The sequence below is a fragment of the Vulpes lagopus genome, chromosome 10 (assembly GCF_018345385.1).
Source record: "Vulpes lagopus strain Blue_001 chromosome 10, ASM1834538v1, whole genome shotgun sequence".
NCBI lineage: Eukaryota > Metazoa > Chordata > Mammalia > Carnivora > Canidae > Vulpes > Vulpes lagopus.
This window is the reverse complement of record NC_054833.1, coordinates 3,314,066-3,331,051: the sequence shown is the minus strand read 5'-3', so window position 1 is coordinate 3,331,051 and position 16,986 is coordinate 3,314,066. Positions and strand designations below refer to the sequence as shown.

At 40.6% G+C, this 16,986-nt stretch overlaps 1 protein-coding gene across 2 annotated transcripts; it reads right to left on the bottom strand.

Annotated features, from left to right (window-relative positions):
* Positions 1 to 1,244: 1,244 nt before the first annotated feature.
* C10H6orf62 (chromosome 10 C6orf62 homolog) lies at positions 1,245 to 16,986 on the bottom strand. 2 transcript variants are annotated; one of them, XM_041769915.1, is made up of 5 exons: positions 15,908 to 16,986; positions 12,132 to 12,308; positions 11,040 to 11,162; positions 6,695 to 6,829; positions 1,245 to 2,657 (listed from the first exon to the last, which is right to left on the bottom strand). In XM_041769915.1, the coding sequence occupies exons 1-5, from the start codon at positions 15,947 to 15,949 to the stop codon at positions 2,532 to 2,534; spliced, it is 603 nt and encodes a 200-aa protein (XP_041625849.1). In that variant the 5' UTR covers positions 15,950 to 16,986; the 3' UTR covers positions 1,245 to 2,531. The 2 variants fall into 2 exon arrangements, with proteins under 2 accessions (XP_041625849.1, XP_041625848.1); XM_041769914.1 differs by having other exon boundaries at positions 14,512 to 16,985.

The following is a 16,986-nucleotide window of genomic DNA, read 5'->3' as shown; positions in this document are numbered from 1 at the left end:
TTCCTGGATTCGGTAACTTTACTGTGGTTATGCCAGAATAGCCCCGTGCTTGGGACTAGGGAGCAAGTACTAGGGGCCAAGGAGTAAAGATGTATGCATGATGTATGTACCAAACACATGATTCAAGAGAGATGTACAGGGGATCCCTGGCGGTTTAGCGCCTGCCTTCGGCCCAGGACAGGATCCTGGAGTCCCAGGATCAAGTCCCATGTTGGGCTCCCTGCATGGAGCCTGCTTCTCCTTCTGCCTGTGTCTCTGCCTCTCTCTCATGAATAAATAAAATCTTAAAAAATATATACACATAGAAAAAGTGGGGAAAAAAATATGGCTAAGACGTGGGTAAAGGTTATACAGAACTTTGTTAAAACTTTTCTAAGTTTATTCTAAAATAAAAACTTGCTCTTTGCACTCAGGACTGTTGGCAGTCCCGAGCTTTGAATAGGACCCACTCATGAGACATTCAAAACCATTTGTTCAAAGAGATTCTAATTTTTTTTACAAGATTTTATTTATTCATGAGAGACACAGAGAGAGAGAGAGGCAGAGACACAGGCAGGGGGAGAAGCAGGTTCCATGAAGGGAGCTCGACGTGGGGCTGGATCCCAGGTCTCCAGGATCACACCCTGGGCTGAAGGCGATGCTAAACTGCTGAGCCACCCAGGCTGCCCAAAAGATTCTAATTTTCAACTGAGAAAATCTGTGAAAGAAATCTTAATTTTGAAATTAAGAATATTTTTCGGTAGGAGGGGTGAGATAAAAAAAAAAGTATTTTTCTGGGGGAATGCCTCGTGGCTCAGTAGTTGAGTGTCTGCCTTTGGCTTTAGAGCGGGACTCCAGGGTCCCTGTACGGAGCCTGCTTCTCCCTCCACCTATGTCTCTGCCTGTCTCATGAATAAATAAAGTATTTTAAAAATATAGTATTTTTCTGGGACACCTGGCTGGCTCAGACATGCGACTCTTGACCTCAGGGTTGTGAGTTAAGAGCCCCATGTTGCTATGTGGAGCCTGCTTTAAAAAATCTATTTTTCTTTTCCATGAAGCAAGGAACAAGACCAACCTGATAACTGCTAAAGCTGACAAAATGTCTTTTTGATTCCTATTCCTTGAATTACAAACCCATCTACCATATTTTGTCCTAAGTTTGCTGTGTAACTAGACTATAAAATATAACCTGTGAAATAACCCCCAGGGTCATCAGTTAACACCTACCCAGTAACTTGGAAAAAAGAAGTTACCACTTCAAGTTTTGTGTATTCACCTGAATAGTCAGGGAACTTTCACCTATTTTATTTAGGTTTTCATTTTTTCAAATTCCAACCAGAAGCTAAATACAATTGGAAACCAGTAAGCACTAAGTTTTACTCCAAAGGAGTAGGATCATTCAGATTTACTCCATAAAAGTATGCAACCCTTAAGCAAAGCTTTTCTTCATTAAAAAGAAAACAAAAACAAAAACAAAAACCCAAAAAACTATACAGTAGTCTTTCCTTATGTTCATTGCACAAGTGAGTTCTGCTTTTAGAGCTTTGACAGTGAATGGTTTTTAAACAATTTAAAGATCCCAACTTTAGTAACTTTTTTCTACTCCAAAAAACCCTCAAGTTTTCCCTTTAGGATAGGGTAGAAACCAGTATTTTCTGCACAATTCACTGGGTTTTCTTTGTAATAAAAATCTCTTTAAAACCAAAAAGAAAAATCCTTCATCTATCATGGTTTCTGCAGCTATGAATTTCTCAGTTTTATAGCTGCTTTAGCTACCTCAGACTCCAGGTCTGTTTTAATGTGTATAAACTGTATCCACATTCAGCAGAATACTCTCCTAACAGCAACTTAGGGAAAGAGATCTGGAAATAAAATACATTTATGAGTACCAGGAAACAAACATGGCCCAGTAAAACATGAGGCAAGAATGCCTACAATGAGATGCTTTTTTTTCCTTTCATTTAAGAATTCTTTCCCGTGGTTGTGTATCTTTTTTTCTTTTTTTTTTTTTTTTTTTTTCCTTTTAACAACCACTTCTGGTCATTAGAATGAATCTGACAGTGCTCTGGAACAACGGTGATTACAGCAAAGCTATTAAGTTTTTTTAAAATGTTATTTATATCTTTTACATTCACTTCTCACCCTCTAAATACTGATGACAGATGTCAAGAGGCAAAAACCAGCACAAATGGAAAGACCATCAAAAATGAGTATCACCTTGTGCTTTCAGATACATTTAAGCATTTCAGTGTACAATAGTCCTTTCATTTCACATTTTTAGTAAGATGCTGATGCAGTGCAGCAAATATGCAAAGCATCTTCTTTCACATAGTCCGTGCAGAAGACACACCTAATTTTTTTTAAGTTCTGAGACACGAATAACCAAAAAGGAAAAAAAAAAAATCCAGGATGAACAAGTTTCAAAATGCATAGTGTTCTGTGCATGAGTCCATTTGCTTTAAATTCTGAAAGAATAAAGTATAAGAAAACAAGAAAACAAAAAACTGCTGCTGCACTCTGTGATCTTGTCCATTTTGCTGGTCAACACTCTATTCTGGCATGTAGGGATGGAGGTGATCCTCTATGGTGCCAACTGCCCAGTGGGTAAGCTGTTCCTGTGGCAGGTAGAGGCAGATGCTGCATAACTTGAAGATTGTAGCTTTGTTTTTTGGAGTCTGGAAGGGGAATAATTTTAATAATCTTAGTAAGACTTTAACAACAGATTGTCACATGAAAATCTCCCCCATCACCGAATCAAGCAATCATGGACACAATAATAACGCATATAGAGCAAGGGAATTAATTATGGTCTGAACCCATAGGGACTTCAATCTAGTCAGGAAGACAAAACTTTGCCATATAAAATATAGAAAGAATAAACATGATTATAAACTAAATAAATGTTTAGAGAATTTATTAAAAAAATTAAATGTCTGGAAAGTCAACCATGGACAACTTGCCAAGGGGAAATAAAGTTAAAGGCACTTCACAGAGATAGATCTAAATAGAGGGGTAAAGTCGTAATTATACACAGAAAAGACAACAAATGTGGTCAGAAGTTAGAGAAAAGAAATAGATTAAAAAAAAGAAAAGACCTAAGGCATTACCTGGGGTAAAGGACTGGAAGAAAACGAGAGTATTACCATTACTACTACTAAAACATCTGCCATAGCAGATGTGCTAGCTGCCTTCACAAATCACTAGTAAATGGAAAATGAAAGCTACCCCCCAGACCCGCCTTCCAAGTTGTCACTACAGCACTTCTTTAAAAAAAAAGGGCAAAAGCAGTCTATACATGTAAATGAACTTACACATTATGCACAATATTTTTTCATTTTTTTCCCATTTTCAATGTTACAACCACCTTATGAATATCATTTATTCAACAAAGAACATGCTCACAGGAGTAACTGGTCTGAGATTTCACAGCTAGTAGGTGGCTGCACGTGGATGAGAATCCAGATTCTAGGCCTGTGCCTCACTACCACTTGCCCATCCAAAATTATCATTTGGTCTAGTTCTTTTCATACACCTGTTTTATGATAATGGACACAAGATCTCTGCTAGGTGATCCTGATCAAGTTCCTTAGTTTTCTGATTTCCTCACCTACAAAGTGGGAGTAATGAGACTTACACTTCCACAAGACTGTCGTGAGGGTTAAATGAGCTCATACTAGTAATATGCTATGCTACATGAGAAAATGCTCTGCATCACTTGCCATCAGGGAAATACAAATCAAAACCACAATGAGATACCACCTCACACCAGTGAGAATGGGGAAAATTAACAAGGCAGGAAACAACAAATGTTGGAGAGGATGCGGAGAAAAGGGAACCCTCTCACACTGTTGGTGGGAATGTGAACTGGTGCAGCCACTCTGGAAAACTCTGTGGAGGTTCCTCAAAGAGTTAAAAATAGACCTGCCCTACGACCCAGCAATTGCACTGCTGGGGATTTACCCCAAAGATTCAGATGCAATGAAACGTCGGGACACCTGCACCCCGATGTTTATAGCAGCAATGGCCACAATAGCCAAACTGTGGAAGGAGCCTCGGTGTCCATCGAAAGACGAATGGATAAAGAAGATGTGGTTTATGTATACAATGGAATATTACTCAGCCATTAGAAACGACAAATACCCACCATTTGCTTCGACGTGGATGGACCTGGAGGGTATTATGCTGAGTGAAGTAAGTCAGTCGGAGAAGGACAAACATCATATGTTCTCATTCATTTGAGGAATATAAATAATAGTGAAAGGGAATATAAAGGAAGGGAAAAGAAATGTTGGGAAATATCAGGAAGGGAGACAGAACATAAAGACTCCTAACTCTGGGAAACGAACTAGGGGTGGTGGAAGGGGAGGAGGGCGGGTGTGTTGGAGGGGAATGGGTGACGGGCACTGAGGCGGACACTTGACGGGAGGAGCACTGGGTGTTTTTCTGTATGTTGGTAAATTGAACACCAATAAAAATTAATTAAAAAAAAAAAGTAATATGCTATGTTGCCACTCTCCTACCAGGTCCTTCATTCTTCTATATTATGGTGCAAATATGGCAACATCTGTGGTTTAGGAAGATCAAGAACAGAACCTGAAAGAAGGGGGGACCGAGGGGCATGAAGGACCAAATGCATCTATAACGAGGGTGACACCAGCCATCCCCCTTTGCCCAGGGGGCTGGGGTTTCTAGGATTTGGGACTTTCAGTGAGAAAACCAGGCATTCCAGACAGACTGCTGGTCACCCAAATTTAGTTTATGAGCTTAACAATTTTCTTCTCATTAAAAGGATTCAGGCTATTTGCTCCATAAAGCACAGAAAACATCCAACCTTGATCTAAAACAGGAGATAATTTACTACTTATTTAGCAAAGTAACTCCTTCAAGTCACCAGTCATTTCTATATATTATTGATCTATATATTTGCAGGAAAATGAAGTCTCTACATTAGTACATGGTCATTATTAAATCTTCTAGAACTAAAAGTCTGTTGTAGATTCCATAATATAAGTCAATAGCCTGCTATTAAGTATTATCTCAATAAATTACTCAAAGTACACAAGTAATTAAAAATTAAAAATAGGGATCCCTGGGTGGCGCAGCGGTTTGGCGCCTGCCTTTGGCCCAGGGCGCGATCCTGGAGACCTGGGATCGAATCCCACATCGGGCTCCGGGTGCATGGAGCCTGCTTCTCCCTCTGCCTGTGTCTCTGCCTCTCTCTCTCTCTCTGTGACTATCATAAATAAGTAAAATTTAAAAAAAAAAAATTAAAAATATCTACCATAAGAGGGCTAAGGTAAAGAAGAAATGGGAAAAAAAAGTCCCCCAAACCCAACCAAGTCATGGTTTTTGTTTAATGAAATCCCTCCACTGAAATTAACTTTCTTCTGTTAATTCTCACAGCTCTTATTTGTACCTATAATACTACAGGTACTTAAGACTTTCTTACAAGATACAAAATCAGTATTTAATCTTGCCAAGTGGTCTTCAGCTCCTTCAAGGCAGCAGCAGGATTCACCTTTGTATTTTTTTACTACCTCACAGACTCTAAAAATAAACCCATTGTTTACTATGCAAAATTAGTATCACAAATACTCTTCTAAAAGTCTTTACTTAAATCTCCTTCTCAGACAGGCCTCCTCTGGTGGCACCATCAAAGTTCACACCCAAAAGCTTATGCATCCTACACCCACTTCCTTTGAGCGCTCATCACTGTCCAACGGCATACAGTACTGCTCTATTGCCTCCCCCACAGTGGAGTAGGAAACCATACAGACAGAATTTTTGTCTTGTTCACTGCTGCACAGTGCCTGGCACATAGTAAGTAGGCACTGATTTGTTGCATGAATGATAATTAAAATGATGCTATTTTTAAAGATTAATAACAAGGTATCTTACAAATTTTAAGGGAGGACATTCAGGTTTAGGTTGATGAAAATAATGTTCTAGAGAATAAACAATCTGGAATACCTGGATTGCTTAAATTGGAAGTGCTTGTTTTAAACACATGTGCATCTTTTATGGGACGCCTGTGTGGCTCAGTGGCTTAGCACCTGCCTTCAGCCCAGGGTATGATCCTGGAGTCCCAGGATCGAGTCCCACATCAGGCTCCCTGAGTGGTGGAGCCTGCTTCTCCCTCTGCCTATGTCTCTGCCTCTCTCTCTCTCTCGGTGTCTCTCATAAATAAATAAATAAAATCTTAAAAACAAAAAACAAAAAAACCCCACACATGTGGATCTTTTAAATACTTCATCCCTTTAGATTTTTATTTAAAAGGTCTAGGGCCAAAGCTTCTCCAAATATAATGTGTTACTACTCACCTAAGGATTTTGTTCAAAACATAAGATTCTCTGAGTAGGACTGGAGTAGAGCCTGCGATTCTACATATTTGAGAATCTGTTATCATCTGTTGACCATATTTTACAAAGAAAAGCTCTAGAGCAGCATTTCTTAAATTCTACTGCAGACTGGAATCATGACTTTTAAAAGCTCCCAGTAGTTCTAATACGCAGCGAAGTTTGGGAACCACTGTTCTAAGGTGGTATCTGTTTGATTTTTAAGTAACTTCAAAAATAATGCAATGTTGAAGTGGCAAAACAGAATTAAGATATATAGAAAGCAAAAAAAAAAAAAAAAAAAAAAAAAGATATATAGAAAGCAGTTTGCTAATGAATAAGCTTTTTAAATAAGCTATTAAGTAGTTAAAGCTTACCTGCAAGTGCTGTCTGTCAATGAAGAGAAACACTGACTGGTTAGGATTGTTGACAACAATTCCAGTCTTGTCCTTGCGGCTCAGTACATGCAGAAACTGTTTCTCATAGTCACCGTGATGAAACTCAAATTTGGCCTAATTAAGAAATAAGTTTACATGTAACTACAAAGACGTTACCTACCTGAAACATCTACTGCAGCTGTATGCATATAGGGTGTCCAATATGGCAGTCCAATAAGGCAGTCTTAATTTTAATTCATGAAATGCAGTTTAAAAATTCAATTATTTTTTTTTAAAGATTCATTCATTCATTTATTATTTATGGGGGGCGGGGACAGAGACACAGGCAGAGGGAGAAACAGGCTCCATGCAGGGAGCCTGACATGGGACTCAATCCCGGGTCTCCAGGATCAGGCCTGGGCTGAAGGTGGTGCTAAACTGCTGAGCCACCCAGGGTGCCCTAAAATTCAGTTTTTAAAGTTAGCCAGGGGGATCCCTGGGTGGCTCAGTGGTTCAGTGCCTGCCTCTGGCCCAGGGCGTGATCCTGGAGTCCCGGGATCGAGTCCTGCATCGGGCTTCTGGCATGGAGCCTGCTTCTCCCTCTGCCTGTGTCTCTGCCTCTCTCTCTCTCTCTACGTCTATCATGAATGAATAAATAAAAAAATCTTTAAAAAAATTAAAAATAAAAAAATTTTAAGTTATGAAGAACATGAGGAAGATCAACTCTAACCTCTCACAGAATGTCTGTGGAGACCAAATGCTGGGTGAAATGACTAAGCTAGTGGAGAATTCAAGAAACAGAAACCTTGGGACGCCTAGGTGGCTCAGTGGTTGAGTGTCTGCCTTCAGTCAGGGGCATGATCCTGGAGACCCAGGATAGAGTCCCATGTCGGGCCCCCCGCATGGAGCCCGCTTCTCCCTCCCCGTGTCTCTGCCTCTCTCTCTGTCTCTCATGAATAAATAAATAAAATCTTTCTAAAAAAAAAAAAAAAAGGAAAGAAAAAATAAACAGAAACCTTAAAGAAAGAATCTTATATTTAGATTATGTTGAATTATTAAAAAAAATTGTTAGTCCATTTGATTCAGGCAGTTTTTATTCTTCTGTTATAGGAAACACCAACATGGAAAAAATCATTAGTTCTTGACATCTAGAATTTTAGCACCCAACTTTTCTTATAAGCCATAACCTAAGCTAACATAAGCTAAGCTACCCTACATAGGATTGTGTAAATACGATATTCAACTCTATCTCTGCACAAATTCAAATGTTTACTGAACTCTTAGTATATGAAATGCATGTTACTAGATACCAAAAAATATGAGTAGTTATTCCACCTAAGGGGCTCTTATACTGCTCAGAAAGACAAGCACATGCAAATATAAAACCTAACTTGCTTCATAGCTTTCTTAGAATAAGAATGTGGTTATCTGTATAACTCTAAAATGGATTCTTATCTTCAAAGTGCCATGTGAAGAAGGGAGAGATAACTAGCCCGTGGGTATTGTGGGCAGTAGTAGCAGGTGATTCTGGATTGGGTCTTGAAAGAGGACAGTGATTTTTCCCTGTCCTCTTTCTTTACTAAGAAAAGGTAGTCTGGGAAATGCCATGCCCAGAAAAAGACCAACATAAACACTAATGTATCAAAATCAAATACTGTGCAGGGAGCCTATCTGGCCGGCCCTGTGAGTGAAGTGTCTGCTTTCAGCTCAGGTCCTGATCTCAAGGTCCTGGGATCCAGCCCCAGGATTGGGCTCTGCTCCATGCTCATTGGGGAGTCTGCTTGTCCCTCACTCTCTGCCTCTGCTTCTGCTCATGTGCTGTCTCTCTATTGAATTTGGGAAGGAACAATCCACACCAAAGGTGGGAAGGAATTGATTTAGGAAGGAACAGTCCACACCAAAAAGAAAACTAGTAAGTGGCATGAAAGTAATGTCCAAAAATAACGAAATATTTGAGTAGTGTGATGAACTAACCTGCAGCAAGAGAATTTAGGGACAAAGAGGAAAAAGATACTTTAACAGCACCTCCCAGCACTTCATAGTACTGTGAATATAGCAGAAACTCTATTGAAAAACAACCTGTACTCTGGTTCCAACTAAATCTCATTACTATTCAGATTTCCAAATGCCTTAAGGAATTAAAAAAAAAAAAAGCTTTTCAAGTTGAAGTTTACCTTTCCTTTTCTCATTTATCTTAAGAACTATGTTATTTATATTTAAAGCTTCTCATTCAGGATACTCATTTATTTTATTTATTTTTTTTAGATTTATTTATTTATGATAGACATAGACAAGGGGGGGGGGGCAGAGACACAGGCAGAAGGAGAAGCAGGCTCCATGCCGGGAGCCGGATGTGGGACTCGATCCATGGTCTCCAGGATCACACCCCAGGCTGCAGGCGGCGCCAAACCGCTGCACCACCGGGGCTGCCCAAGTATTAGAAATTTTAAAAAACATGAGAAACAGACCAAATTTTTCCAATAGCAAGTATATGAAAAATAAATATATATTTATGCATAATATATACATGTACACTATATGTACTACATATATATTTGTGTACAATACAAATATATATCTCTCTCTCCTACCAGTGCTCCTGGAGAGCAGTTACAGTTGAGATGCAAGACCTGCTCTGATAACCATAAACATCCCTTAACTTTCCTGTCTTCCTACTTTTAAGATTTTATTTATTTATTCATGAGACACACAGAAACAGAAGGCAGAAACATAGGCAGAGGGAGAGGCAGGCTCCATGCAGGGAGACTGATGGGGGACTTGATCCCAGGACTCCAGGATCATGCTCTAGGCGAAGGCAGACGCTCAACGAACCACTGAGCCACTCAGGCATCCCTGTCCTCCTTTTTATATCCAACTCATATTCTCCCAACAAGTTCACATGAGTCAGTTATCGTCCACTAAAGGGAGACTTATAATACTTTTACCTATATTTAGGCCATATGTTATCCTTAGAACTTTTTTCTGTCAAGTGGAATCTTAGAAAAAGGAACAATAATTTATTTGAGCTGATGTGCAGGAACATTACCAGGGAAAAGGGGCAGTACACCAACTTGTCTATCATACACAAAAGCACCAAAAAGATGCGTCATAGTAATAGATGAATGCAAAATTTTTTCAATAGTAATTTTCATGTTTCTAACCAATTAGCCTAAAATAGGCATTCTAATATTTAGGATGCTTAAAATGGGTTTTTAAATGTCGTTATTTAGGTTTCTAATTGTAAAGTACAGTGTCAAGTTATAAAACATATGTATATTATGTACAATAAAGAAAACAAGTCATAGCTATACTTGACTTAGAACTAACCATAACATTGTGGCGGATAATATTGTACTTTCTCCTGTGCGTATAAAAATACTATAAATAAAATTATGATCACTGATATTTGGGTAAATGCTCTAAAAACTGGAAACTTTCTAGTACATCAGTGACAAGTCAAAGTTAGCACAACGTCAAGGAAGACTACTTAAGAATCACTACCAGATTTACTTTTCTTATATATGTGTATGTGTGTATGTATTTATTTTAAAGATTTTATTTATTCAAGAGAGACAGGCAGAGACACAGGCAGAGGGAGGAGCAGGTTCCCTGCAGGGAGCCCGATGTGGGACTTGATCCCAGGATCATGATCTGAGCCAAAAGCAGATGTTCAACCACTGAACCACCCAGGTGACTCTCCTGTATAGTTTTATACACAACTCTACTTTTGAAAAGGGGTTGCTTTCTTTAAGATTTTATTTGAGAGAGTGAGCGAGTGAGCATGAGTTGGGCGAGTGGCAGAGGGAGAAGCAGGCTCCCCGCTGAGCAGAGAGCTTGATGTGGGACTCAATCCCAGGACCCTGGCATCATTACCTGAGGTGAAGGCAGACGTTTAATTGAGTCACTGAGGTGCCCCTTGAAAAAGTTGGGGTTTTTTTGTTTTTTTTTAAAGGGTTTCTTAACCGATTTCTTAGATTACACTCCTCTGAAAACTGGGTAACTAAGTATACTATTTCAGGAGTGTGTGGGGTACAGATCTAAAGTTCATTCTTAGGCCCCTCTACAAATCAACAAATATCTACCTGAAAGATTCTCTCTGGCCGTAATTTTGTTTTATTTTTCCCGGCCGTAATTTTAAAGACACATTAGGGTAGTTAGGACCACCTCATTCTCAAGAGATCTGTCACCCAAGTCCTTTCTCCTCTCACATCACAATATTCAAACAGAGGGGAGCAACTCATGAAGTAAAACTGATTAGAACAATGCATATTCCAAAAAATTTTCTTAACTTAGGCCCTATTCCAGGAGTTTTTACTGAGTGCACACCACACTTAGAAAAAAATACCTGAACAGGCCTAAAAGGCTCATCAGATTCCTTCCACCTAGAAAACAGGAGACAGACAATTTTTTCAATATCATTCCGAGGCCAAAGAATGAAATCCATCTCCTGAGTACAGCCAATTACATCCTACAAAATAATTAAAAAAAAAAAATTACTTTCAAAGAAACGAAGCTGTAACAAGCAATACCACAGATTACAGGTGTGATTATAGAAACATTTCATAAATACAAAAGATCTACTATGTATCATTTTATACATCAAGAGGTAATAGTAATAGGACAGTCTACAATCTGAATAGCTCATGGCCTAATTCTAATTTTTATCTTATAGGGTTCACCTACAGTCACCCAGTCCAATGTTCCTCACACTATGACCTAAATTAATCAGCACATGGTGAAAACTTCAACTGAAGCTGATTTTTCTTGTTAAGTCCTTGTATTTTTATTTCCATTTTTTAAAACCAGAATCTCGTTAATATTTAAGCAAAGTGTCTTGAAGCTAATATTAAACATGTTCTTATTACAGTTTAAGTGCTATTTTTATTATAGACGTACAGAAAACTATTTTCTCCATTCCTGTTCCTTATTATCACAGTCCAGTCAATTAATTTTCAAAGGCCAATAAACCTCTTTTGGACCTGTACATGGTTATCTCTAGCCTTCCCCAATCCCAGTAATTGTGGGGATCTCTTGGTTCAAGTATGTTCGTGTTAACTTCCAAAAGTTAGAGGTTGGGGAGCAGTAATTCCTTCTACTTTATATTTCTTATAAGGAACATGTTGTTAGTTCTCTCCCCAAAATGAAAAATACAATGAACAGTAAAATATTCCCAGCAATAATATACACCATTATCAGAATACCACACATAAAAATATCCATATTTTATCTGAACTTTTTTTTTTCTTTTCTTTTTTTTTTTTTTTTTTAAAGAATTTAGACCTGAGCTGAACCCAACTGTTTAACTGACTAAGCCACCCAGGCACCCTGAAGTCAACTTTTTAAGACTTGTGACCACAGTAACTACCCATACTTAGAGGGAAAATGCAAGTTTAAATCACAAAAACTTACCAAATCAAGAGTGAAAAACAGAACTTACCCTTCTCATAGACTGGTATCGAGGAGCATGGAGCTGTACCACATCCTTCTGTAAAAGCTCTATGGAACTTTCCAAGGAATAGCTGGAGTCTCGCACACCTTTCAGGATATTTTCTTCATAATTATTTGTCATAACTGGTATAACCTCAGACACTTCAAAAAGTGCTGATTTTTTCTTCTAAAAAAAAGGGGGGGGGGAGAAGATGTATTAACTCGCCTGTAGTGCAGTCTTTTAACACCCAGTTCATATTACAATGTCATGTACCTTTATTCTAACTCAGCAAAATTATCAACTCAAGTAATTTCTGTGCATATTTTCAAATAGGTGGATCGTTCTGTTTTTTCCCCAAGCACACAAAAACAGGCTATCATCAGAATGTTTTACTGCATGGCTTCATAGTATTATGGTATCTGTAACATGTAACTTATACAGTATATCTTAAACACTATGAGAAACAAACACTAGACATACTTAACATTTAAAAAAAATAAAAAGTGATTTACTCTTGATGTAGTTTTATTTAACTGATTCTACATACAGCTCAAATTAAATCTCAGCAGTTTAAAAACAGTTGTACAAATTCAGTTTAACTCCTTAAAAGGGTCAAGTTTCATTACTCCTTTTAGATATTACATAACAGCTGTCAATATATGAAACAAGAAAAAAAAGTCTATCAAATTGAGTTTAAAATTTAGTTGTGACCAAGTGCTCATCAATTTAGGTTGTAAAATACATGAACTACTCAGGACAATTGCCTGGGTACTATCCATTCAGAGTAAAAATGGGATTTTATGGTGTTAAAGAACTAGATGACACAACTTGAGGCATCTTATATATTAAAGAACTAATTTCACCACCTATGTCTTAGATTTCTAGTGAACTTCATTATAGTATCTCCAACTGAAATCTGATCTTAACACTTCTGCAGTCAGCGTATTAAAGAAGACAAAATGGAGAAGTAAATCCTTAGTACTACCCAAACTTGGGATAATCGCTTCAAAACCACTTTGAAACCACTTTACAAAGCTACACTCAAGCAGCCAAGAGCATTCTTAAATACAGGCATACCTTGGAGATATCACGGGTTGAGTTCCTGACCACAGCAATGAAACAAGTATCACAGTAAAGCGAGTTGAATTAATTTTTTGGTTTCCCAGTGCATATAAAAATTATGTTTACACTACATTTTAGCCCATTAAGTGCACAAGCATTAGGTCCAAAAAAAAAAAACCAATGTACATATCTTAATTGAAAAATAATGCTAAAAAATATTAACCACCATATGATTTCAGCAAATTGTAATAACTGATAAGTCACTGTAACAAATAGATTAATAAAAAAAAAGCCTAAAACATCAAGAATTACCAAAAAGTGACCCAGAGACATGAAGTGAGCAAATACTGCTGGAAAATGACACTGATGGACTTACTCAACCCAGGGTTGCCACAAACCTTCAATTTAGAAAAAACAAAATATCCACGAGGCACAACAGAGTGAATAAAACTGAGGTATGCCTGTACTAATAACCTTTAAGAGTTACGAGTTGGGAAAATGCCCATGCCCGGGAAACTTCCAAACACTAAGCACGTGCCACATGAAGAATAGATTTCTAATCTGAAATTAGCTCACCACCTAAGTGCAAAAATCAAAGTAGTATGTATTTCCTTACATTCATAACCTTATCTCATGCCAGAGATCATTGAAGAAACTGTCCATTTTAAGTTGCACAAAAAATACTGCTTTGATCCTGTTCTCCTTGACTACTCACAACTATTTGCTATTTATAACTGCGGCGTTACTTCCGAATATGTTCACCAGCCCCCTCCAAATTTAAATTTCCTTTTCAGGTCCTTTGAATTTTAACGAATTGCACTTCTAAACACAAATTAGCCATTTTCTGTTCCTAAAAATTAAAGTGTGCTGTATTTCATCAAATGTACCACGAGAAAAGGTACCTTTGGTGTGAAATTGAACAAACTACTTTTAGCATATAAAGATTTCAATTCTGATTCACCACTCTCAAATACCCCACTTAAGACCATCTTTAAATTCAGCTATCATGTTCTCTATGTAACTCCACATAAGTGCACTTTATTGTGAAATACAAATCAGTTTCAGTGTTGCTCACCCCCCGGCTAACTACAAAAGGACCTTATGGAGTTTTAGAGCATCTCCAAACCAAGGAGCACTCAAGCCTTCCATTGGTCATCATCCTGCAGCCACACGTGCAGGGAACCACCCAGGAGGATTTAAGTTAAGGCACACACATACACTGGTGTCAACCACTCTTTAACCTAATACGCAATTATTTACGGTTAACAAATTAACAGACACTTACAAAAATCACTTGTGCTAAGTCACATTAAGAATTTCAAATTACCTTCTCCTTGAATACAAAGGCAATATACATCTTGAAGTCAAACTGGTCAGCTAGAGATTCTTTTTTCTTTCTAAGCTGAGCACGTAGTCTGTTCAGAGCTTGTTTCTTCCGGGAGTTTGGGTCCCCCATTTTGAAATACAGGTGGTACTAAAGCCTTTGGAAATTGTCACTAAACTATGGGCACTTTTTCTTAAGACTCAAGTACAACAGAAACAAGTCATTTTTTTTTTCCTGCTAATATGATTGAATAGCTAAAATCACGACCATAGCCCAAAAACTGCACCTTCTGGCAATATTAGCAGACTGTCATATTACAGGGTCAAGAAACAAAAGCTGGTGTCCAGTCATGTTTGGACAATAACGTCTGGGGTTATGGGAAAAAGGAAGGGGAGAAAGGAAAGAAAGAGGAGAAAATACTTGGAACTAACTTTTTAGAAAACACATTTGGCTTAAATGCCAAAGTAAAGGCTTTTGGGGGAAATGAATAGCCTATTATCAGGATTTAGGTGTGCAATAAAACACAGCTGACACCAGTCCAATCCTTAAAATCCATCCGGATTTTTGCCCCTCTCTTTAGAGAAGGGATTATGAAAAGGAAGGAGGGGGGTGGGAAGTGTGATGATTCCTGCTTTCCAAATACCCAAATAAAAAGAATTACAAAGAAAAAGGGTAAAGAAGAAGAAGAAGAAGAGAAAAAAAAAAACCCAACCCCCCCAAAAAACACGAAAACAGGGTAGGTGAATGAAACTGAAATATCCAATTGGATTTTACCCAGCCAGATCCATGGCTGTAGTACCTAATTAATTCTTAAGTTATTTCAGATTTCACTATTGCTATGTATTGTCAGTGCTTGTTACTGATTACACTTGGTGGTGAGCAAAGAGAAAAGTGCAAAATCGGTAGAGACAGAAGGGGAGAGGTACAGGGTTTCCCTGCAATCAACTACAGTGTATACTGGGGGCGGACAGCTGTTGCCCAAGGGAGCCATGAGAAAAAACAGCGGAGTCATGACCAGCCTCCCCATCACCCACATTTTCACCCTCAGGCGGCTGCTAGTGCTGCTGCCATGGAAAATCATGATGGCAGAGAGAGCGGGGGGCTCTGACACGATACGGTAGCTATTCGGGCTCTGTGGTTAGGCCTGGTTAACGCCCGGGATCCCAACACCCCCAGCTTTGCAGTGAGTCCCACATTCCCCCGGGGGAGCCTTCCCTAGGAATCCGCCCCCGTTCACGACCGCGGGGAGGGCGCCTTATCTTCCTGCGGGCATTGCTGGGGCCGAGGTGGCGGGTCCTCCTCCCAGATCCCGGAGCCCAGGCCGCGAGAGCCCGGGGACCACCTGCCTTCCAGCCCCAGGCCCCACCCCCGCCCCCTGCCTTCAGCGGCAGCGACTCACTCGCACCACGGGAGACACAGGATCACTCAGGTTTTCACTCATTTCATCGTGGAAACAACTCCCGCCCGGATAGAGGCGGCGGGAGAGGGTAAATGGGAAGGATCAGTGGGAAGAAAAAAAAATAGTTTTGTTAATATTACTTTTTTTAAAGTACGCCCAGCCCACCCCCCCTTCAAAAATAAACACACACACACACACACACACACACACGCACAAAAAACCCCCAAACCAAAAACCAAAACCCTGAAGTTCCCGGACTCTGGCTGAGCTCGCTCTCACGTGGAACAGACCATGTTTCCCGAATCTGGATCGCTTTAAGGTGGGGTCATGGGTCGGCTTCCCCGAGGGGCAGGGGTGGCTCCGAGGCGGCGGGAAGGCCCCTCCCTGTCCCCGCGGACGCCGGGACTCACGGACCGACTCTCGGGGGGGTTCGGGCGCTCTAGCCGCAGCCTGCGGGCGGAGCGGTGGCGGCGGCGGAGGAGGCGGCGGCGGCGGGAGCGCTGCTCGCGGCACGGGCGGGAGCCATGTCAAGAGAACACCACCAGCCAACTGAGCCCCCCCATCCCCGCTGCAGTGCGCACTGTGACCGGGCCGCCCGCGCTGCTGCCGCCGCTCAGCCCCCACCTGGGACCCATAGTCTGGCTCGGCGCCCCGGGCGGCGGCGGACGGAAGGACGCGAAGGAGGCGGCGGCGAGAGACAGAGAGAGCAGGAGGAGCGAGGAGGGAGACGGGGAGGGCTGGCTCTGACGGCGGAGGGGAAGGGGAGGGAGGGAAGGGAGCCCTGCGCTAGGGGTCCGTCGGCTAGGCCAACCCCCCGGAATAAAGTTATTTCAGTCCAAGCATCTGCTCGCGAGTCTCTTCCCCCACGGCCGGGCTCCGGCTCTCGGCAAGGAAGGTCGCGGGGACCCGGAGGGGGAGAAGCCGAAGCGGCGGGTGAGCGTCCGCGCTGGTACAGCCTCGTTCCCCCCAACCGCGGGCTGCGGACACGGCGGCGGCGGCGGGCGCCTCCCGGTCCGGGGCAGAGTCGCGTTTGAGAAGGGAAGCGAGAACAAACAACTTAAAATGGCAGCGACGGCCGC

Coding starts and splice junctions, on each gene's coding strand:
- C10H6orf62 (XM_041769914.1), bottom strand. CDS start 14,640: ATGGGGGACCCAAACTCCCGGAAGAAACAAGCTCTGAACAGACTACGT. Junction 12,309..14,511: donor CCTTTGTATTCAAGGAGAAG/GTAATTTGAAAT, acceptor CCTTTTTTTTAG/AAGAAAAAATCAGCACTTTT. Junction 2,658..6,694: donor TTGACAGACAGCACTTGCAG/GTAAGCTTTAAC, acceptor TTCCCCTTCCAG/ACTCCAAAAAACAAAGCTAC.